The 24,936-nt window shown below is 41.7% G+C and overlaps 1 protein-coding gene and 1 long non-coding RNA gene across 3 annotated transcripts in view; one reads left to right on the forward strand and one right to left on the reverse strand.

Moving 5' to 3' along the window:
* The window catches only part of LOC138800969 (uncharacterized), a 101,587-nt gene that overhangs the window by 74,615 nt on the left and 2,036 nt on the right, over window positions 1-24,936 (forward strand). The window contains exon 3 of the long non-coding RNA XR_011364545.1: window positions 21,614-21,860. This is a non-coding gene — a long non-coding RNA (uncharacterized lncRNA). The remainder of the gene's footprint in view (window positions 1-21,613; window positions 21,861-24,936) is intronic.
* Window positions 1-24,936, reverse strand: part of VPS8 (VPS8 subunit of CORVET complex) — a 129,650-nt gene that overhangs the window by 46,519 nt on the left and 58,195 nt on the right. For both annotated transcript variants that reach the window (XM_069983279.1, XM_069983281.1), the window contains exons 27-33: window positions 21,722-21,841; window positions 10,618-10,689; window positions 10,058-10,177; window positions 8,094-8,150; window positions 5,699-5,781; window positions 4,664-4,748; window positions 576-674 (exon numbers count right to left, since the gene is read on the reverse strand). In XM_069983279.1, the coding sequence (XP_069839380.1) occupies window positions 576-674; window positions 4,664-4,748; window positions 5,699-5,781; window positions 8,094-8,150; window positions 10,058-10,177; window positions 10,618-10,689; window positions 21,722-21,841 (636 nt within the window). The remainder of the gene's footprint in view (window positions 1-575; window positions 675-4,663; window positions 4,749-5,698; window positions 5,782-8,093; window positions 8,151-10,057; window positions 10,178-10,617; window positions 10,690-21,721; window positions 21,842-24,936) is intronic.

The raw sequence follows: 24,936 nt of genomic DNA on the forward strand, positions 1-24,936 counted from the left end.
TGTAGAGCTGGATAACCCTTTAATCTGCAGAACTGTGTACAGACACTTAAAATGTGTGCATGACACTTAGGCTGGGTTCACACTATGTATATTTGAGGCTGTATTTGTGAGACTGTATAGCAACCAAAACAAGGAGTGGATTGAAAACACAGAAAGGCTCTGTTCACATAATGTTGTAATTGAGTGGATGGCCGCCATTTAATGGCAAATATTTGCTGTTATTTTAAAACAACGGCTGTGGTATTGAAATAATGGCCGTTATTTACTGTTATATGGCGGCCATCCACTCAATTTCAACATTGTGTGAACAGATCCTTTCTGTGTTTTCAATCCACTCCTGGTTTTGGTTGCTATGAGGACCTGACATGAGGACCAAATACTGCCTGAAATATACATAGTGTGAACCCAGCTTTAAAATGTAGATGAAATAAGAATTTAAACCAAAAGAAACTATGTGAAAAAATATCAAATATTAAAGTCAAATAAGGGAAACTCTCAAAGAAGTGCTAAAGCAAACACTACATTACAATAGTGGACATCTTCTTTCAGACTGATCTAGCCGTATTCTGGCATACCTCCATATGTTTCATTGCTTTGTCCCATGTTGACTGCTTCTCCTCCGGGCTGTATCCAGGAATTGACAAGATATTATGAATATAATTAAAAACTTCTTGCTGGTGGAAAAGAAAATAATTTGTTGAGCATAAATAAAATATACACAAATCTGCCCATATGTAATATAAAGGTTATAAGCTAAGTACAAGAGAGTAGAATAATGGCTGTGTGTTCAGTCACCACTACTGGTGTCTCACCAGAAACAATGATCACTAGGATATGCCTGGTGGGGGACTGACCACTATGACCCCTGACAATCACTAGAATAAAGTGGCTGCAGTGCTTGGAGAGTGATGTCCACTTAATCCCTAGTCAGCTTTGTCCAGCTTTTCCTGTGCAGCCACACATTTACCATTGCGACTATGAACTGAGGCGACAGGAGACAAAGCCGCGCTGAGCATTTGTAACCCTGCTGACACTTTGTTCTGGCAATCGGCAAGGTTCATAGAGACAATACTTCTGTTGGTTTGACATTGATGGCACATCTTTGCAATATGCCATCAATCTCTCCTGAGACAACTCTTTTTAAAGCTAAAACTGGATATAGAGAAAGGTAACTGTAAGCCGAGCACTCATTCATTTCACTGACTGCTCCCCCAGCTTCCCTATGCTGAGAATGCATGTTTATAGAGAACCTGGGTCTGCTTTAGTAAATACATATACTGCCCATGAAATAATTCTGATGCATCTTTTCTTATAAGTCTTTGCCAGTCCTCCCTTATTCTTACTAGAAATGATGACTAAATAGCCAACTGGGTGTTACCAGTTGGGGCAGTATCCCTACACTGTCTTGCAACGTCAGGTTTGGTTGAATAGTGCCATACTGTGTAGTGACCTTCCCAATGGTGATACTTGGTTTGGTTAGTCATACAATTCTAGTAAGAATAACTGAGGAGCAGCACAACACAGAGATATAAGAAAATATGTTCCATAACTGCTATATCATGGGGGAAAGAAGGATTTGACAGGTCGGCATAATCCACATGTTCTCTTTAAAGAGAGGGATGTGTAATTTTCAGACCCTATATTTTGAACCAATGGGAAGCTATATGATGACATTCACTATACCTGATCCTTTTTTTCCCCAGGCAGCATATTCTAGGACAGGGGTGGGGAACCTTTTCCATGTCGAGGGCGGGTCGGGCATTAATAAAATCATTCGAGGGCCGCATACTGTGCGCGGCAGTTAGTAGCGTGGGTTTGCAGCACACGGGGCAAGGCAAAGTATTGTTCCCCCAGTGCCCCTGCTATTGTAGTTAACCCCCAGTGATGACCCTGCTATTGTAGTTAACCCCCAGTGATGCCCCTTGTAGTCTAGTTAACCCCCAAGTCATGTCCCTGGTAGCCTAGTTAACCCCCCCCCAGTGATGCCTCTGGTAGCCTAGTTAACCCCCATCAGCCATGTCCCTTGTAGCCTAGTTAACCCCCCATCAGTCATTTCCCTGGTAGCCTAGTTATCACCCCCATCAGGCATGCCTCTGGTAGCCTAGTTATCACCCCCATCAGGCATGTCTCTGGTAGCCTAGTTATCCCCCCCCCCATCAGGCATGTCTCTGGTAGCCTAGTTATCACCCCCATCAGGCATGCCTCTGGTAGCCTAGTTATCCCCCCATCAGGCATGTCCCTGGTAGCCTAGTTATCACCCCTATCAGGCATGCCTCTGGTAGCCTAGTTATCCCCCCATCAGGCATGTCCCTGGTAGCCTAGTTATCACCCCCATCAGGCATGCCTCTGGTAGCCTAGTTATCCCCCCCATCAGGCATGTCCCTGGTAGCCTAGTTATCACCCCCATCAGGCATGTCTCTGGTAGCCTAGTTATCCCCCCCCCCCATCAGGCATGTCCCTGGTAGCCTAGTTATCCCCCCCCCCCCCCCATCAGGCATGTCTCTGGTAGCCTAGTTATCCCCCCCATCAGGCATGTCCCTGGTAGCCTAGTTATCACCCCCATCAGGCATGTCCCTGGTAGCCTAGTTACCCCCCCCCATCAGGCATGTCTCTGGTAGCCTAGTTATCCCCCCCATCAGGCATGTCCCTGGTAGCCTAGTTAACCCCCCCATCAGTCATGTCCCTGGTAGCCTAGTTATCACCTCCATCAGGCATGTCTCTGGTAGCCTAGTTATCCCCCCCATCAGGCATGTGCTTGGTAGCCTAGTTAACCCCCATCAGTCATGTCCCTGGTGGACTAGTTAACCCCCATCAGTCATGTCCCTGGTGGAATAGTTAACCCCCATCAGTCATGTCCCTGGTGGACTAGTTAACCCCCGTCATGTCCCTGGTGGACTAGTTAACCCCCATCAGTCTTGTCCCTGGCAGCCTAGTTAACCCCCAAATAAAAAAAATAAACATCCCTCTCACCTTTCCTCCGTTCCCACGCTGTCCAGGTCCTCTTCTGTCCCAGGTCCTCTGTGCCGGTCTTCTCCTGCAGGCGGTGCGCAATGAAATGACGTCATCCCGCGCGGCCCGCAGGAGACTGAAGACACACGCCGCTCTAGTGGGGAAGAAGCCGGCACAGACAGCATCCTACTGTATCCGGCAGCTGTCACAGACACCGGAGGATGCTGTGTATGCCTTCCTCCTCCAGAGCGGCGCGCATCACACCCCTGTTCTAGGAGAATGAAATCTATATGAGCCAGATCCACTAACCTTCCTGGTTCGGTCAATTATCGCTCCTTGCAATAGAGACAACAATCATCGGTTGGTCGTTTCTTTAGGCCCTGACCTAAAATTACATCACGACCACACAACGCTACGTGTAATAGTGATACGTGGCCGACAGCTGAAGATTGCCCAAACAGTTAATACTTTACCTGTCCACACACCCGGTCTCCTCCTGTGCTCTGTATGCATCCCAGCAATGCACGCAGAAGCTTCAGAGCGTGGACATATAAAGTATTAACTGTTTGTGCAAGGGCTGCACGGACATCGCTAACGATGTCCGTGCAGCACCTGCTAAACGATTATCGGGCTATTTAATAGGCCCAGTAAATGAGCACCAAACTTTAATAGTAGTACCCCATTAAAGGGATATTCATTATTATGTTATATTGTGATCATTGACCCAATTACCTGTGATTAATAGTTAAAAGATGGATTATTAAATCCCCAGTTATTTAAATCGGAAGCCCATCAAATAATAATTATATAGTTTCTCTTTTTGCTAATGTACTTGGTTTTTATGTAGTTCTCTAATGTGTTCCCCAAAGGTTTACACTGATTTTATTCATATACATACATGTATAAAGTACTGTCCAAAGGTTTTAGGCAGGTGTGGGAGGAAAAAGCAAGATGTCTTCCATGAGAAGACATGGCTGGCTCCAAATATTTGTTCTGCAGCAGACCAATGGCCCCAAACACCCAGCCCAGCCAATGTCATTAGGAACTGTATTCAGTATAAAGAACAACAAGGTGATGATATAGCCCTACGAGCTCTGATCTCACATCATCCAATTTGTATGGGATTATATGAAGTTACAGAAGGATTTGAGTAGCAAGTGACATCTACAGAAGAGCTGGACTTAGAGACAAACACCTTTATTTACTTTGCAGTATTTTTTCAAAAACTGCCAACAGCTTTTGTACAGTACTGTATAGACATATCATTCTTTTGACTGAGATATATTATATATATATATATAGAGAGAGAGAGAGAGAGAGAGAAATTTATTTAGATATTTCTGTCACACACACATACATATATATATATATATATATATATATATATATATATATATTAGATAGATAGATAGATAGATATCAAAGTCATAAAAAATATTGAAGCGCACCTGCAGAATAGCCTACCCGTCTACTAGAAAACCAACATATATTTTGCCACACACAATTCCCCTGGACAAAGTAAGTGGAATGAAAGCGCAATGGAGGGAGAAATATAAATCCATATTCTGAACAGCAGGCAGAAATATGTACTGTACTATGTACAACATTTGTCTTCCCACTCAGCTTGGTAGGCAGAAAATCTCGGGTATATTGAGTAATGGAAACTATGGGGTGTTCTGTAACATAAAAATGGCTTGGAATCATTTCACAATACCTTTCTCATGGGATCTTGCAAATAACATTCTATGATTTTATCGTATAGGTGCTTTCTTTCATACATGAACTCACAGATTTGGTAACTAGATATAAAAACACAGACAAAGGGAACAATTGTAGTTATTTATATGAACACAACTTGAAAAGTCACAAATGCTATAATGTCTATACCTGCTAAGCTGCAAAGTCACCTCAATGTAGTAATGTGCTATTATGGCAATAATGTTTTTCACTGCACTCAATCATTAGGGATTTCTACTAAGGTAATGGTTATCGCAAATCATATTGATGTCAGTAAAATGTCAATGATTTAAGAAGCTATGTTAACCTGTGCAATCTTTTCTTTTACTACTCCTATGCAAAGGGGTTACTCCTTAGTTAAAGGGGTTGTCCAGCATAAATCTTTTTCTTTCAAATCATCTGATGTCAGAAAGTTATATAGATTTGTAAATTACTTCTATTTAAAAATCTCAAGTCTTCCCATACTCATCAGCTGCTGTATGTCCTGCAGGAAATGGTGTTTTATTTTCAGTCTGAGGCAGTGCTCTCTGGTGACATCTCTGTCAAAGAAAGGAACTGTCCAGAGCAGAAAAAGTTGATTTGAAAAAAAAAAGATTTTCGCTGGACTACCCCTTTAAAACCTTTTAACATTTTGGGGAAGATTTATTAAGACTCATATGCCAGTCTTAAATTAGGCCCCGCCCCCATTCACCCTGCTGGATTTACTAAGAGGCGCACACCTCCTAGGTACAGCTACTTCCTCTCCGCCAACCCCTGCTTTTATTAAAAAGTTGTACTTTTTAATAAAAAATTATATGCAAGGTTGCTTAAATTTTTGTTCTCGCATTGGAGCAATATTATAAAAAAAAGTTTTAAATCTAACTATTATTAGTCTCTCTCATGGTGTTATATAATGCAGTCATAGGGAACATTACACAAGACATATTATGTGTGAAAAGGATTATAATTCTGTATAACACCTATACAGTATCGGATAGCAGTGTAGCAAAGAATTGTAGTAGAATGATCTTACAATTGGGCTCTCTCTGCCAGGTGGATCAGTCTGTTCTCCTCAAACTGAACAATTCCTCCAGCCTGAAGCAGCTCTAGAAGAACCTAAAACAGAAATCATCAGAATCACAGAGGGAGGTTTACACCATACAACGCGGGAAGCTCTAGGCAGGTGGCGAAGGCATCTATGATTCCTTCTGATTTCACATGAGGTGTAATATACTGGCTTGGGGCCTATTACTACATAGAACAACAAAAAAATCTTTTTAGTTTTATTATTGTTTACCTAAAAAGTCAGTATCATAGGCTGCCTCTCAACAAGATATTATTAATATACAATGGATAGCATGCCTCTTTATTAATATCACTGCCTGTATTAAAAAAGGCTCTGTTCACACTAGTGTTTGTCTAAAATAAAGCCATGAGCACTGTATGGATCTGTTAAAGGGGTAGTGAGACTTTTTTACAAATCTGCCCACCACAGCACAGGATTGCTTTGGAATAAAAAGAGAAATACTTGCCATTTTCACCCTCACAGTACCCAACACCAATGTCCCGGAAACCCACGTCCCCATTGCAATCACTGGCCTCATGATACAGCAGAAGACCACTGAGACCAGGGATTGGTTGCATAAGTAATGTGGGTATGATCTCACGGCCCAGCTCTATGACCGTTCTGTCTGCTTCTTCCGGACACAGTACTATTGGGATCAGTGTACAGACACTGTTGAGTTCAAAAACCTTTTAGCTCAATAGCTCAATATTAGTGTTCTTCTTCCTCCCCCTCCTCCTTTGTTTCTTTTCCTCTTCCATGTGAGCCTCGGCGCTCTTCTGCTTCATTGCACATGGGGGCTATGTTCACACTACGTATATTTCAGTCAGTATATTTCAGTCAGTATTGCAACCAAAACACATTATAAGCACAGAAAGGATCTGTTCACACAATGTTGAAATTGAGTGGATGGCCGCCATTTAATGGCAAATATTTGCTGTTATTTTAAAACAACGGCTGTTATATTGAAATAATGGCCGTTATTTACTGTTATATGGCGGCCATCCACTCAATTTCACCATTGTGTGAACAGATCCTTTCTGTGTTTTTAATCCACTCCTGGTTTTGGTTGCAATACTGACTGAAATATACGTAGTGTGAACATAGCCTAAGGCTGCGTTCACACTACGTATATTTTAGTCAGTATTGCAACCAAAACCAGGAGTGGATTAAAAACACAGAAAGGTTATGTTCACACACTGTTGAAATTGAGTGGATGGCTGCCATTTAATGGCAAATATTTGCTGTTATTTTAGAACTAATGGCAGTTATTTACTGTTAAATGGCGGCCATCCACTCAATTTCAACATTGTGTGAACAGATCCTTTCTGTGTTTTTAATCCACTCCTGGTTTTAGTTGCAATACTGACTGAAATATACTGACTGAAATATATGTAGTGTGAACGCAGCCTAAAGCTGCACCCATTACGGGTTGTTTTTGTTGTTGTATGTATAGCATGTCAACTTGCTAATGGCTTTTCTAGCCGCGCCTTATCCGGCACTTGTTTGTGTTATATTTTAAAAAACAAATGTAAACATTTTTGGAAAAAAAATAAAATTGAGAATTAAAAAAATAAATAAATTAAAGCGGGTATATGGATACATCATTGCCGCAGCCAAGAAAGGTAGGATTGAAAGAGTAAGTTAGTGAATATAACTACTTTTTGCATTCTAAGACAATCAATTGTGGGTGCAGTTTTTCATCCATTCACAATAATAACATTATGAAGAACATCTTTTTTTATTTATTTCTTTTTTTTACAGCTGAAAATAATGAGGGGCACTTTGCTGGTACTGTGTTCACACCTGCTTTGGAGGTTCTATTAGTCTGTGATGCAGAATCTGTAAAAACGGCAAGAGCAGCATGCAGTGCTATATTACCTAGTAAAATGACGGATGACTACCCACCTAGCTGTCACTTGAAATACCTGTCCCAAAGAATGAGGTTCACTACTGATGACAATTTTGATGGAAATGCCACCTCTGCATTCTGTTACCTATAGTGTTGTCATGAAGACTTTGTCTGGATTGAAGATTACATCTAGTCCCCACGTATCTACAAGTCTATCAATATTCAAGTTTGGCAGGATGTAGATACTGATGCACTATAAATTGAATCATACAAAGTCTCCATGACACTGCACCTGACCGAAATCACCATCTCTGTAGTGAATACCTGAATAGTGAAGCCTTAGGCAAGTCAGTCAGCAACCACATCAACTACTTATATATTTGAGTGTTTGTAATAAACAGTTCAGGTAGCAGGATTCATATGCCAAGTGCTCGGGTTGGCTTGCGTCCGGACATACTGCAAGTTCACTTTTCTCTAGTTAACATATTAAAGTATGTATCTAAAAGGCCATACCTGTTGTCTTTCTGAGTGTCTGGAATCATCATCAGGACTGCATAAGAACTCCAGGACCTTATTCATTATAGAAAGTCACATTATTGAACATAACTACACACTCCTCAACACACAAACATATAGCAGAGCTTGCTCATAGCTCATTTCAATGTATTTTCTTGCTTCACTCAGAAATCAATCATCAGAATCTATACCCAAGAATACCAACCAAAAATGTACTTATCAGAGACAAAGAAATTCTAGCAAAACTCACCAAATAAGATTCCTTATTAGCTTCACAGCAGAATATAGCAGGACGTCGAGACGCGCTACCTCCCAGCCCATAGCTGTTTTGCGCCCTTTGGTGCTTCCTCAAGGTAAAATAGGAAAACAGCAACCTCCAGTCTATATACATGTACAATATCAATTAAGACACAGTATATTTATAGAAATACACTATAATCATTTCTGTCATTTAGACCCAGGATGCCCAATGCATCTGTTTCTGTTATACAGCAGGCTTCTGCATGTAATAATTTCTTATGATTTTATTTCCTTTTCTTCTGTTTGTCTGCTCCTGTTTAGGCCTGTAAATCTCAAGGTATATCTATCAGCTGCATGGCACTCTTTCATATGACCTATTAGATGGGGGAAGTCCTAACCCGTAACCAATGATCTCTTTTACCCAATCCTGTAACCTACATATAGTTTTCCTTATGAAATTATTGTTTACAGGCAAGGGCCCTATTCCACGGGATGATTATCGTTCAGATTATCGTTAAATCGTTCGAATCTAAACGATAATCGTTCGGTTGAAATGCAGTTAACGATTAACGACCGAAGGAGAAATCGTTGATTGCTTTAAAAGACCTGGACCTATTTTTATCGTTGCTCGTTCGTAAAACATTTGCAAAACGTTTGCACTGAATAAGACGTCGTTCGCAGTAGAAACGAACACAATAGCGAAGAAATAGCGAAGAAGAAACAATCGCAAATACGATCATAAGTAACGATTATCGTTCCATGGAAATGAGTAAATGTTTTCAGGTCTTTCGCAATAGCGGTCGTTTAAGATCGTTATTTGTTAACGATTATGCGAACGATAATCGTCCGGTGGAATAGGGCCCTAAGGGCTGACCCCATCTAATAGCACATAGGAAAGAGTGTCATGCAGCTGATAGAAATGCCTTGAAATTTGCAGACTTAAAAAGGACCAGACCAGATGGCAGAAAAAGAAATACTCATAGGAAATTATTATTTAAAGGACAGAAATAGTGCATTTCTATAAAGATGCTATGTTGTTCTTCATTGCTTTTGTGTAAATTTTAGAGGACGCTGCTTTCCCATCATGCCCTGAGGAACTGCCAGAGGGTGCAAAACGGCGGTGGGCTGGGAGATAGTTTGTCTCCACGTCCTGCTATGCTGCTGTCAACCTAATAAAGAATCATATTTTATTTGGTGAGTGCCACTGGAATTTCTTCCTCTCTGATGATTCAAGTGGACTGTTGGAAGTTGAGCATCACCTGAGATTTGTGTGCCAAATTGTGGATACTGTATGTCATCATATGCATTGATGCTTCTGCTGGGACTTGAACTACTGGTGTGTCATTTCTTGTGGACTACAAAAATGTATTTACTTTGTTCTTCTTTATTGGTCATGGGTCCAGGGAGTGCCTATGCATATTACTTTACTGAGCCTTATACTACCAGAATTGGCCCCTAGTTATATAACCAAGTTGCCCCTAGCAACCAATTAGATTCCACTTTTCATTCTTCACAGATTCTTTGGAAAATATAAGGTGAAATCTGATTGCTTACTAGGGGAAACTGAGCCAATGTGTCCATCAATCACATGACTGCCTTCTCTGTACGGGCAGATAATCTAAAGAATAACAAGATAACTAAAAAAAAAAAATAAAGAATATAAACTGTAACCACGTTGACTCTTTAAAATAATAGATAAAAGTGGGAATTGACTTTTTTACCTGATCAAACAGGACTCTGTTAACAAAAAGTGTATTGTCTGGTTTGGCAAGCTGGCGAGCCAAGAACGTAAAGAGGCATCCAACTTGAGAAGGTGTAAAATCAGAGTTTTCAACCATAACCTGAAAGAAAAAAAAATTCTATACAGTACTGCGCAAAAAGTTTTAAGTAGGTATGGAAAAAAATGCTGGACAATAAGATTTCAGGGGGCCACTATGTATTCCAGCAGGGGGACACTGTGATCAGAATATTGTCATTGTAAGATGGCCTATGGTTGCCTAGTGTGCCCATAGTTCATTGGACCTTTATACAGGAAGAATTTTTATTAATCACCATCGACAGTAAGAAGGAATCTTAGGGGGAAAGGGGTAAAATGGCCTTTATTGTATGGGTAACAAATGTTTATAACATCTGCATAGGTGAGATATGGCTGAAATACATTAGAATCAGTGTAAGCCATAAGAATCTGGATTTGTAGAAAAAACTATGTATTTTTTGTATGTAAATGAATGGCAAGCCACATTCTTTAGGGAATCCAGTGACCTTATTACCATGTACTTACCTTCAGTAAGATGTCCACAATCCTTTGTTGGTGTTCCACAGCTTGTTTATCATTAGTAAAATCTTCAAATGTCTAAAAAATGAAAAGAATAAAAATAAAACAAAAAACTAAAGAGTACACCAGTCATTATGTTTCATATTTTCGATAATCCCTTCTCTCCTACGTAGCAAATCTGCTGCAGAGGAGTGAAAAACGTATAATAAATGCTGTGCTCCACTTATCCCATAGATATCATTTATCTTAGTTATTCACAGCGTGTATTCACCGTCAGCTGAGGCTTAACGGGAAACCAACACTTTTAAACACTATTATTGAAATCCATCATTTATTATAATAGAAAGTTCCATTACTTTGCCTAGTCACTACCATATCTATACATTATACTTCAGGAGAAAGCCCTACAGGCTTCCTTAAAGTCTTCCTTAGGAAGTCTTCCTTGCTTTTTATATGGTATAAATTAAAAGAATTAAAGGGGTAGTCTTGCCAGGATCTCATTTTTCAGAATGCCCAGGGAAAGCATCTACCTACCTCCCTGGCTCCCGTGCTGCCACCTGCTTTCCACCTCTCCAGTCCCTGGCCGCTTTCTGGTATTAAGACAGACTTGAGACATGACGTGTCAGGCCCACTCAGCCATTTAGTAGCAGAAGTGGGATACCGCTACAGCCACCGGATGGCTGAACACGTCTCAAGTCTCATTTCAATACCAGAACTTGGTTGGATCCCGGGGACCAAAGCAGCAGAACGCAGGTGTAGGAAGGTAAGTGGATGTTATTTTTATCACCCACCCCTTTCACGGGCATTCTGAAAAAACAGTTCCTGGCCAGACAACACCTTTAAATTTAAAACAAAAATTCCATAAGAAACTGGGTAGTTAAATTTAAAATGGACCAATTCTCAAATATAACTATATGTAACCCAATATTAATATGCAGGTATTACCTATTTATTATAGAAATACATATAGTACTGTATCAATTCACAAATTCAATGTGCACTTTATGTATTTACTACTGACCTGATTTTCTAGTATGACGCTACACATGAAAATCTTTCCATTTTAAGGCTGGGTTCACACTATGTATATTTGAGGCTGTATTTGTGAGGCTGTATAGCAACCAAAACCAGGAGTGGATTGAAAACACAGAAAGGCTCTGTTCACATAATGTTGTAATTGAGTGGATGGCCATCATTTAATGGCAAATATTTGCTGTTATTTTAAAACAACGGCTGTGGTATTGAAATAATGGCCGTTATTTACTGTTATATGGCGGCCATCCACTCAATTTCAACATTGTGTGAACAGATCCTTTCTGTGTTTTCAATCCACTCCTGGTTTTGGTTGCTATGAGGACCTGACATGAGGACCAAATACTGCCTGAAATATACATAGTGTGAACCCAGCCTAAAGGGGTATTCCCATCAGGGGATATACCATGCATCTCTGATAGATGTGGGTCCCCTTCTGGTTACAGCAGCTGGGTGTGAGCTGTTTTAAGCAAGATGTGTAACTCCCATTGACTTTACAATATAGCACAGTGAGCCATAGTGTTTCAGTAACCTCTGTTCCCCCAATGGTAGCCTAGGCTGCAATCATGAGCGCCTATGGCTTTCCATGGCAGCCAAGGGCATAACAAATGCCTGCAAGTGCTCCAATATTTATATGCCATACATTACTGACAACAATTCTTTGGGATATTGAATATACCAAGGTATAATATAAGTGATCAGCAGATCACATTCTAAAAAGGGGTATACCATTTCTTCACACAACTCCCCTGTAAGCTCCAAAAACTGCGTAAGGGTGCGTTCACACCTACAGGATATGCAGAGCAGATCCGCAGCAGATTTGATGGTGCAGATTTGATGCTGTGTTCAGTTATTTAAATGAAATCTGCTGCGGATCCGCAGCAGAAAATACGCTGCAGATCCGGTAAGTGTGAACGTACCCTAAAAATTCCTGCTTAGCTTCCTGACCACATATGGCTGCCACAAGTAGACAGAATGTGCCCAGGGGGCCCTCAATCTTGAGAGAAGTGCAGGTCCCAGAAGTGGGATTGTTATCTATAAAACTTTTACGATGGGAATATACCTTCAATATAACGGATAGTTTTACTATTTCATTATGAAGGTATTGTTTTAGACCTGTTTCCAAGCAGTACCATATAGTCAGAACATGCCTGTATACGGAAACATGATAGGGTCCAGCCCTTTAACTCACAACTGCTTTGTGGATGAACAGCCATGTAGGGTTCAAATGAAATTGTAAAGTTCTAAAACTCAGAAGAACCTTAGAAGAGAATTCAATTCTAGCAAGGCATCTATCCGATTGCTGATCCCAATACTCTTTAATGCATACAGCAGGGGTAGGGGACCTTGGCTCTCCAGCTGTTGCAAAACTACAATTCCCATCATGGATGTTGGAGTTTTGCAACAGCTGGAAAACCAAGGTTCCCTAGCCCTGCTGTATGCATTAAAGAGTAGTATATGCTTGGAACATGTGGTTGGTAAATCTACAATAACATAATTTAAACCTGCCTGGGATAAACATATACCTATCCTTAGATAATAAGAAGGGAAATACTAAAAGGGGAGACTAGATGGACCCAGTGGTCTTTTTCTGCTGATAATCTTTTATGTTTCTACATGAATAATTTGGTATACATACATGCAGTTCATTATTCCATGTAAAATAAGCCCGTACTGTGGTGCAGTATTTATATAATGCATTTCAGAGAATGGCTAGCTATCTGTTCTGTGATGTTCCTTCTAGGCCTTCTAGCAATTTCTGTAAAAAAAATTTTAACAAGTATAGCAGAAATAGTATTCCAACTGGAAATGTTTAGGAGTAATAAAGGGTCCGGACCGTTTCTCTGATGAAAGTATATGTCAGAAAGTGACCTATTCCTATGCAGGGTTGATTACTCGATAGCTAGACATACTGGACAGGCGCATGGCACTTTTGCCTGTGTGCTTTCCGCAAGCCTAATCATCTGACGCCTTTCAACAACTTAATTATTATTCCCTGTTCTGTTCCCAGATTATGAGCTTGGAGGGAGTTGAATAAACCTCATTTAATTTTGCTCAAGTCTCCCGAGGACTATGCTTTAGAAAAAGAGACTTCAGAGGGGAGAGAGACGCTTGGATTAAATGTCCTCCCTTTGAACTAAAGCCGAGTCGTGGTGTTGATAATAAGCAAGCGTTCCCCAAGCAGATGAAAGCTAAGCATTTGGGGGGTGAGGAGGGGAGAGGTGCACAGACGTCCTGCCTGCATAGGAAGAAGAAATGGAGGAAAGATTTATATTCTGCATAAAAGGATAAGTCGGTGACAATCCGGAGATAAGCTAAAAAATGTACAAAAACAACACGAAACACAGGAGACTGTGGTCAGACAAAAGACCGCCTGGTTCATATAGGATGTCCTTATAGTATGTCCTTTTTATTTTTATCTTGAATATGTATTTCTCAGACAATAGGATGCACCCGTAGAATGTCACTAATCTTTGTGTTCTAGGGTTGAAGAGGAGGGTTAAAGGGAACCAATCACCTGAAAAACGCATATATAGCTTTTTAAAAGTGCTGTTAGAGCACCCAGCACATTTTCCATACATGTTTCTATATACTCCCTGCCTCCCCCGTGTAATCCATAAAGTAACTCTATAAAACTGGCGCCCGTTATGCAAATTATATCAGGTAGTCACCTGGGCGGTGTTTCAAATCTGGGCGTGATTCAAATCACCCAGTAGCTCTGACATCACTCGGGAGTGCGCCGTGCACGACGTTGGCGCGCCTATGTTCTTACGCCGCCGCGCATGCGCAGTGCAGCCGATCCTATTCTGGCTGTACTGCGCCTGTGCAGAATAGCCTCAAACTCCGTCTCAAACTGAGTTCAAGGCTATTCTGCACATGCGCAGTACAGCCTGAATGGAAGTGCCTGTACTGCGCATGCGTGGCGGCGTAAGAACGTAGGTGCGCAGGCGTCGTGCACGTCACGCTCCCGAGTGACGTCGGAGCTACTGGGTGATTTAATCATGCCCGAAGAACGCCCAGGGGACCCGGACTGACTGTGACTACCATCTAGCCGAACACCGCCCAGGTGACTACCTGATGTAATTTGCATACTGGGCGCCAGTTTTATAAAGTTACTTTATGGATTACACGGGAGAGGCAGGGAGTATATAGAAACATGTATGGAAAGTGTGCTGGGTGCTCTAAAAGCACATTTAAAAAGCTATATAAAGCTATAATAGTCAGATCCTTTTAAAGGAGAAGTCCAGCGAAAATTTTTCATTAAAGTATTGTATTGCCCACCAAAAGTTATACAAACTACCAATATACATGTAATATGGGAAATGCTTATAAAGTGCTTTTTTCCCTGCACTTACTACTGCATCAAGGCTTCACTTCCTGGATAACATGGTGATGTCACGACCCGACTCCCAGAGCTGTGGCTGCTGGAGAGGATGATGGCAGAGGGATGCTCAGTGTCCCTCCAGTGCCCTGTGTCCCTCAGTGTCCCTCTGCCATCATCCTCTCATGCAGCCACAACCCACACAGCTCTGGGAGTCGGGTTGTGACATAATTTTATCCAGTAAGGGAAGCCTCGAAGCAGTAGGAGGTGCAGGGAAAAAAAGCACTTAATAAGCATTTCCCATAATAAGTGTATATTAGTAATTTGTATAACTTTTGGGGGGCAATACAATATTTTAATGAAAATTTTCACCAGACTTCTCCTTTAATTCTGACCACTAAAACAAACTGCAATGGCACCTGTAGTTACCGTGTTACATTTAAGGATAACTACGGTGTTTTGTTTTTGTGTTTTGTTTTATAACTTAATAAGGGTCATCACATGAAACAAACCTACAGTCCTTTTTCACTAACTGTGACCTAACTGCAGGTGTCTGCAGCTCTATGCTTAAAACCGTCAACCATTTTTGGGCCCATACTATTTTACCAATATCTTATTTAGGCGAGGTCTCCAGAAATGGACACAGTGGTTTCACTAGAGCTCAATACAACGGGATCACAATCTCCTTCCTACTGGTTAGACTTCTGGCTATTCAGGCAAGCACTGTATGGTAAGTTTATTGTGGTGTCCCACCATGGGTAGTTACACCCTTCGCAAAAGCCTATACTTTTTGTGTGTCAGTGGTGATGAAGTAGTGTTCCAGTTTCGTTACAAAATGTCGCTATTGTAGGTGTATATACTTAGTTGATGCATAGCTGCAGAACTGTAAGGGTTATTGTTTATATTGATATGTCATATGGATCTGTAGACCAATGAGCGTGTTCTCTTCTGCCCTATCACTTTACCTCTTCTGTATGCACTCTTCAACCATTCACAGCACACCTTATAGGGGGCTTTAGATAGGAAGTCACATGGGTAGAGGAAGTGTAGTGGTCTTGGTCACTAGACTTTGTAGAGGAAGGACACAAGCCAGAACGCTCTCAGGACAGTATCCACAAAAAAGAAGGCTAGGAACTGATCTGGAGAGAGCAAAGTTGCTAGAAGCCTATGAACTCTATCTCGCAGTGTGGGTGCCAGCAGGGAACCCTCAGCATTCCGCTCATCCCAGGTAACAAAGACGGGTCTCCCGACCCTGGTAGGGCATTAAATGGTGTGAAGACCCAAAGGTCAAAACACTGGCACAAGTATTCTCTCTTTCTTCTCAAGTATTCTTCTACTATATCCTCCAACATCCCGGCAGAGCACAGTACTAATTGGGTTGGCACTTTCAAGACATCCTCCTCTCTACTCCTCTGACTCTATACTTTCAGAAAGCAACTCAGTCCACACGACTGTACTATTCCTTCTCCGCTCACTACAGATCTGGGTCCTAACTTATTAAGTGTCTTATCAAGTATAAAGTGTTGTTTCATGGTAAAGCTGTGATTTCTCACCCGCACCAACACAGTACACAAACACTCCTTGGGTCATCTCCCCTTTCTGTGGGTGGCAGTGCCAATAGTCTGGGTGGGTCATTACTCAACTCCAGACCACCGTGACTATAACCCAAGGGACCCTGCAACAGCCCGGCAGGTCACTGACCACAGGGAAACAAGGTATAACTGTCCCTTTAAAATAAAAGCAGGTGTGCCACCATACCTGTGTGCCCAAACGGCACTGGCGTCACAACATAATATCACTGGGCCAGGCTATATCTCGGCCACTATAGAACTGGCGTCACACTTTACCACCTGGCAAGTGACCGGCTGTACCTCCGCCATAACACCGCGGGGGCATACCCCAATATCCCTCTCTACACTACATTTCAGAATGTTAGATTACCTCTGTGGTTGAAACGTTACTACTTTTAGTCAGGTTCTGGGTGGGACTGAGCAGTAAAATAAGTGGGAAGAGGTGCTACTGCCCTCTCTGTGTCTAGGTGAGCAAAGTTGCTCCATAGACTTACTCTATGTAGCCATTTCAGTCATGTGACACAGAGCCAAAAAGGATCGTGCCAAGTGTAAACCTCCCCTGACAAATTCGCTATGTCTCTTTGACATATCAGAAGTATTTTTGAGACAGTGTCCAATTTGAGCTCAATAAAAACTGCATTAAGACATTTTTCCTAAAATGCTGTTTATGAAACCAAACTGAGGCCACATCCAAATGTTGAGGCAAAAAAAAAAAAGCTCATATTAGGTTACAAAATACACCTACTTTACAAAAGTAACTGCTTTCCTTTTAAAGCCGAAGTGCGGTGAAACTGAAAAACGGAAGGAAGGCAGGGGGGTGCGGGAAAATAAAAAAAAAGTAAGCTCCCCCCAACTAGCCCCACTCCCGGATCCCGTTGATAGCAGCGGGCCACCTGCAGCTCTTCCAGCTGCAATGTCATGTACCTGGGTGATCGACTACCCACTACTGGGCAATCGTTCACCCAAGTACATGACATTGCAGCTAGAAGAGCCCAGTACATGACGTACCCGGACTCCAGGTAAAAATGACATCTATCAGCCACCAGCAGGTCCCGGGAGTGGCGCTACAGAGACACAGGGAGGGGTGAGTTTACTTTGTTTATAATTTTACTGCACCCCCCCCTTCCTTCTTCCCATTTTTCAATTTCTCCTTTAACTCAATGTAATTCTGAAATGCTTCACAGTTTATGCTATGTCCTTTATGTCACAGTTTATGCTATGTCCTTTATTGTTATGGCCATAAAAAGCTGTGACAGATCATTTGTTAGAGATGTATTCCCCAAGCTTTAGGCTTTATTCACATCTGCGTTGAAGGTTCCATGTGTGGCCCGCGCCGCAGAATTCATGTAAATAATGAGATGAAGAAAAAACGTTGCATGTAGGTTTTTTTTTTGTCTCATTAGAATCAGAATTAGAATGTCAAAATGATGGACACCAGTGCAAAACCAGACCCCAGTAACGTCAACTGGGTAATTCTCCGTTCATGTCCATAGTGCAGCGGACCGGCTGGTTCCATTTGCGGATGCTGAGTGGAGTCTGTGACAGAGGCCTCAAACAGATCCTCCACTGCAGATGTGAACCTAGCCTTATGCTATTTTATATGTGGATCATATTATGTAATTTATATCTAAGCAAGTCAAATTATGCAAAACTGGCAAGCAAAGGACTGATCTGCAATGTATAGAAAATTACCTGTAAAACATAAATGTGCATGAAAACAATCCAAAATAAAAAAAAAATCACTTTGCTTGCAAATACAAGCAGATTTAGGAGACTCCAAATATATTGTGAGAACATCATAGTAAAATTGATGGGAAAAAATGCACAATTACAGCATCACACCCTCCTGAACTGGCGCTATGTCTGCAGGCATCCTGAACAACAGAACGTGTATCAGAAGCAAACTAATTGTACTTTAGGAATAAACCCTCCAATCTGTAATACAGCCCAATATATGGATGCTGGCTGTGGGTTTCCTACTGGCTGCTGAGACACGATAGTGATTTATACCGCTGAAATGCAGAATTTTCAGCAAACACCAAATAATTATATGTGAAGATTTTTCCTCATCTGTCCCTGTCAGCAGCTGATACTTCACATAAGGAAAGCTGAGCGGAAATAAATAATGTCATAGACTGTTGGTTGCTCATTAGGCAGGAAACATATTCAGCATTGCCATAGTAAAATATGTCACCCGGTGTCATGGTATTTTGATAGTATAAGCTCCAAATCTTTTTAGAAAACAGCGCTCAGCAGAGGCCTGCAGCCTTACAGTGACGGGCACTGCTGTCTGACAAGGACAGCCGCGCTTCTGTGACAGCTGACATTTATGCACTAACAAACAAGGCTGCTTCTCTTCAAAGTGCAAATACAATTAGAGACTGTACTATATGGTAATGTAATGTACTACTGTGGTGTAGTAGTATAAGAGAAATTACAGACACCAAATCAATACATGTCAAAGAATAAAACTCAAGTGATGTGACATGGAAAACACGGCTAAATTTGCTATATATATATATATATATATATATATATATATATATATATATAACACACATACACAGAATAATAATTATTATCATGTCACAAAGCCGACTCTTCTAGCTGCAACGCCACGGCCCGGCTGATCAATTGCCCATGCAGCCAGTCAGTGAGTGGGGCAGTGACTCGCTGCAGGTCACTGATTGGGTGAGCAGGCAATCCATCAAAAGGTATGTGACGCTGCAGCTGGTGGAACTGCAGGAGGCTGGAAGCTTTAAGTGAGACCCAGGAACAGGCACTAGGAAGGGTAAGTATACTGTATTATGTTCCTGCACCCCCCTGCCTTACTGTCATTTTTTATTGTCATGGAACATCTCCTTTAACTATATAATTAATGCATATTATCTCTATATCATGATTTATGTTTTTACTTTTAGAATTTTTTAGGCAGCCCTCACACACAGAAGCTTTCACTGTTACTGTAGTTTTTGATCCAAACCAGAGGTGGATCCAGCAGGAAGCAGAAGTCATTTTTTTTTACAATTTCCATTCATTTTGGATCCACTCAAAAACTGCAGTGGCAGTTTACCAAAAAAACTGGTATGTGTGACACCAAACAATGCTTACCGACAGGCCTTATAATAGGTCACAGGCTTCTTATGGCAGCCTAGTCTTCCTAGTGATGCTGGAGGCCCAGTGACAGCCAAGCTCCTACTCTAACACCAGGACCAGTGGAATTCAATCCCTTAGCTGCAGTGAACAACAGCAATTTTGGCACCCAAATTGTTTACAGAAGGATTGATCTCTCTGTTATAAGACTAACGGTGCCCCCATGGAATTTAACCATGGGGAGATAAGGGATTAACAATGGCTCCAGGTCTGCCATGTACTGTTGCTTATTTGGCCCTGCCAGCAGCCATATAGTCCTAAACAAAAAATGATCACCTTATTAATCTTTCATAGTCAATTTGATTAAAATGTGATTTGAAAAATTTAAATTTTATGGCAAGTTGCATGTACCCTAAAATAATAAAAGCAAAACAAGGCCTGGTTGGTTTAGAAAAGCTGTATCAGTGACTTACTGATATACAGTGTCTCTTCTGTGTTATGCAGCTCCATCCCCCCCACTGGTCCTCAGTCCTTGTGTGTGATACGACGGAGCTCCCAAACAATGATGGTGTCCTGTAGAGGAGTATGTGACTATACCGCATTTCCCTGTCTTCTTGTGCTCATTTTCAGAGTGGAATGTGCCACAAAAGAGAAGGCAAAGTGATAAAAAAGTCAAATTGCTTCTCTATAGGAAGCCATCTAATGATGGGAGCTCCGCATTCTGCCACACACAGGGACAGGGAACCAAGTTGTAACTGCAGCATTCCAGGACCAGGCCACATGTTGCTCAACCTACCTCTTCAGCACTGCCAAATAAATATCATACAGCAAAGCATAACATACTCCAGAAGTGCCAAACAAAAAAACAAAGTGCAGCACAAACCATCTCCCTCCCCAATAGCATCATAAATCACAATGAAGCTTTCCAGAAGTGCCAAACAAATCATACTGCAACACAGCAGCGGCAACATTGTCCTCCTTCCTATACCTCCCCCACTAGCAGCAGCATTGTTCCCCTCCCTATACCTCCCCCACTAGCAGCAGCATTGTTCCCCTCCCTATACCTCCCCCACTAGCAGCAGCATTGTTCCTCTCCCTATACCTCCCCCACTAGCAGCAGCATTGTTCCCCTTCCAATACCTCCCCCACTAGCAGCAGCATTGTTCCTCTCCCTATACCTCCCCCACTAGCAGCAGCATTGTTCCCCTTCCAATACCTCCCCCACTAGAAGCAGCATTGTTCCCCTCCCTATACCTCCCCCACTAGCAGCAGCATTGTTGCCCTCCCTATACCTCCCCCACTAGCAGCAGCATTGTTCCCCTTCCTATACCTCCCCCACTAGCAGCAGCATTATTCCCCTTCCTATACCTCCCCCACTAGCAGCAGTATTGTTCCCCTTCCTATACGTCCCCCACTAGAAGCAGCATTATAACCCTTACTATACCACCACCACTAGCAGCAGCATTGTCCCCCTTTCCACCCCTACCCCACTGGCAGCTACATTGACAATATTGATAGATAATTTTTGTAACAGTATCAATACATTTAACTGCGAATTACTATCCAGGGGGCATTTCCTTTAATAATGAATAGTCTTTTCTACTATAAAATGTGCATGAAAAGTAGCATGGTTAGGCTGGCTTCACATTAGGAAAGGGCTCTTCATGTATGGTATACATCAACATACTGTTTAGTCTATAAGTCAATGTAGACCATACATGCACAACCATACTACATATGTACCCCATGCTAGGTGCATTTACTTTTATGGACTGAATGTAGCCTACTGATGAATAAGTTTGGACGGTTTCCAACACCCACCGATAAGTTTGTTAACCCCTATTTTATGGATAGGGGAATTTCATTGGAATTGAGATACAATTCTATGTGTATGGTATATTTCCCCCACACAGGGCCCAAATAATTTAATCTACTAACATCAGTCTACTAACTATCTTAAGGCTATACTTTTTTTATTTTATAGAAAACCACACAGAAATACACAGAAGTATACATTTGGAACAGAACAAACCACAGATGAATAAAAATGGCTTCCGCATAAACAATACAGTAACAACTTTGTTTCACTTACCAAAGCTAAAACATTAAGGAATTCTCGAGTGTCAAAATGCAACAAAGTGCGAATATAGGGATATACTTCCTCATCTTGTGGGGCCTCTGGGGAGTGTAACCGGATCAAAAACTCAAAAACCTGAAGAAAAAATAAACAGGTAAGGTCTGGTGTCAAAGAAAAGAAATGTTCATAGGAAAGCACCATCTATCAAGTCAATGCCTATGGAGTAATAAATCTGTGTGGATAATCCATGAATGCCATTAGGAGGGAAAAAGTACAACAAACATACAAATAAAAAGAATATTGATATTAATAAAATCAAGAATATGTTTCATAGTAGCAGAATTTCTGTTTATTACACTTACGCTGAAATCACATCTTGTTTTATTAGACCATACGTTGTCATTCTGTCAAAATGGCATGCCAAAGAATACAGGGCATTCTATCAGGAGGCCCATTCAGCTTAACCTCTTAAGGACGGAGCCAATTTTCATTTTTGCGGTTTCGCTTTTTCCTCCTTGTGTTTAAAAGGCCATAGCAGTTGCATTTTTTCACCTAGAAACCCACATGAGCCCTTATTTCTTGCGTCACTAATTGTACTTAGCAATGGCAAACTTAATTTTTCCATGAAATATGCTGCGAAACCAGAAAAAAAATTATGTGCGCGGTGAAATAGAAAAATAAACGCAATTCTTTTTCTTTGGGCTTTTTATTAATGGAAACACTTTTTTTCTTTTACTTTTACTTTAATTTGAAGTCCCCCTGGGGGACTTCTAATACATCTACACTGATCTCTCATAGAGATCAATGTAGCTGTATAACACAGCACCGATCCATGAGATCCAGGCGTCATTACGTCGCTGAGGCCCGTCCCGGTAAGATGAAGGGATCCCCCCTCCGCGATCGCATCACGGGGGTGGGGGGGGTGGGGGGGGGAAGGGGTATCCGCGACTAGACACCAGGGATGGGCTGCATTTAAAACTGTTAGATGCAGCTGTCATGTTTGACAGCTGCATCCAACGATGTTAATTAGCGGGAACGGTGCGGCCCCCCTCTGAACACCTCTTGGGGACATATGACGTACGGGTACGGCATATGTCCCTAAGAGTTTAAAGGAGAAGTCATGTGAAACTGAAACTTTTCAAGCCTGCAGAGGTGGGGGGGGGGGGGACATAATAAATAAGCGCTGCTTACCTCTCCCCGTGCCCCTGAAGTGCTGCATCACAGCCTCCTGGATATCCCACTGGAACTCATGTTCCTCAGGGTTCTGATGTTGTCACGACTCGGAGGAAAAATACCAGACCCGGCTGATAAATTACCCACTGAACCAATAAGTGACTGGAGCCAAGTTGTGACATCAATGGAGGAGGAGATGCAAGAGCTTGGCAAGAGTCCCACAGCGGTGAGGCAGCCTTACGGAAGCATGGGGATGGGTAAGTAGCGATTATTTATTATTTTCCGCCCTGCCCATGCCTGCTTCAAAAGTTTCAATTTCGCCAGACTTCTCCTTTAACATAGCCACCTACACACCTCAATTCCTGTAGGGTAAAAACACCCCTTTACCCCCACGCACCCTAATCACTAAATATCACTTTTATACATGTTATTATTCAGATGTCAAAAACAAATTATTTGTAATTTGTTGTGATTACAGTAAATATATGTGATTAAAAATCAACAACACCTTCCACACTATACGATAACGCTTCCCACGTTCTATTATCATTGGAAGTCACACAAAGATATAATCCCAGTACTTTTGTTTTTGATGTTTTAATAATAACAAATTAGGATGGCGAGTATTACAGGGGCGTTCTTAACCCTAAAGGAATTTCTATTTCTGGAGTTTCTATTTTGCTACGCTGCATCTACTTAGGATGTGTTCTTTTCTAGGACTGAAAAGTGTTGTAATGTGCTTCAGAGTGCCGCAAAGTATGTCTGCATACCTTTTTACAGGTTACTGACATATACCTCGGACATGCTAATAAAATAACATGTGGATCCAGCAAGAATAGAGTAGTGCTTAAAGAGGACCTGTCTTCTTTTCTGCTATATCTTTTTAAATACTTGTTTTGCCTGTTAAAAAACAGTTACGCAGTTGTGCCACTTACCTGTCAAATAGTTTGAACAAATTGGCAGCTGGCTGTTACCATTCCCTTGTCAAGGCCGTGTGCCTCTATGCAGTATGATACTGTGAGCAATGATTGGACAGTGTCACATACTCAAGGAAACGCCCCCAACTGGTAACACTAAATCGTCAATTTAATCATATATTTCCTAGAGAAATATCCAAAGCCCCTATTACACGGGGCGAATGGAGGAGCAAATGAGCGCTGTCAGCTCCTCGTACCCCGCTCGCTGCCGCCGCCATGACTCGAGGCGGCAGGGACCAGGTGAGTACAGGGGAGGCTGCGAGGGGGCGGCTGCCCGGGTGATCGCTAGATTGTCAGGGCAGCCCATAGAAGATAGCAACGATCTGCTGCTGCTGCTCCTATTCTGCGGAGTGACGGTAGCAGATCATTGCTATATTAATCGTTTGTCTTTCAACATGTTGAAAGACAAACAACTGCAACGATCAGCCGACATCATTCACAACGGCTGATCGTTGCCTTCTATAACACAAGACGATTATCGGCCATAGTGGCCGAATATGGCCAATAATCGTTTTGTGTAATCGGCCTTAAGAAATGGCACAAAACAGTATTCTAAACATTATAATCTAATGGGGAATACAAGAATATAGCAAAAGTCAAATGTTCAGAGAGCTATTTCAGATATTATCCCCATGATTTAATAGCCAGTATATACTTGAAAATACATAGAAGATTGTGGGCAGAAAAAGACCACCTGGTCCATTTAGTCCTCTCTTATATTATTTCCCTCCTAAAATTCTAATTAACCCTGTAACATAGTTAAAGGTTTCGAGCTTTCCCCCCTTCACCTTCTTGCCACCAGACTATACAGAATAAGTTCCATAAGGGGGTATCCCCATCTGGAGTAGTTATGTCCTATCCTACTGTGGTTGGTGCAACATAGTAACATAGTTATTAAGGTTAAAAGAAGACAACCTAGGGAAACTTTACTGTGTTGTTCAAGGCAAAGGCAAAATGAGGCAGATGCCAAGTGCCCCATCAGGCCCCGTTCCCACTGAGGAAAGGTAGCGGAATTCCACGACGGAATTGTCCGCCACGGAATGCCGTTAGCCTCCCGCTCATAATGGGAGTCTATGGGAG

Source organism: Dendropsophus ebraccatus, chromosome 9 (genome assembly GCF_027789765.1).
Source record: "Dendropsophus ebraccatus isolate aDenEbr1 chromosome 9, aDenEbr1.pat, whole genome shotgun sequence".
Classification (NCBI taxonomy): Eukaryota; Metazoa; Chordata; class Amphibia; order Anura; family Hylidae; genus Dendropsophus; species Dendropsophus ebraccatus.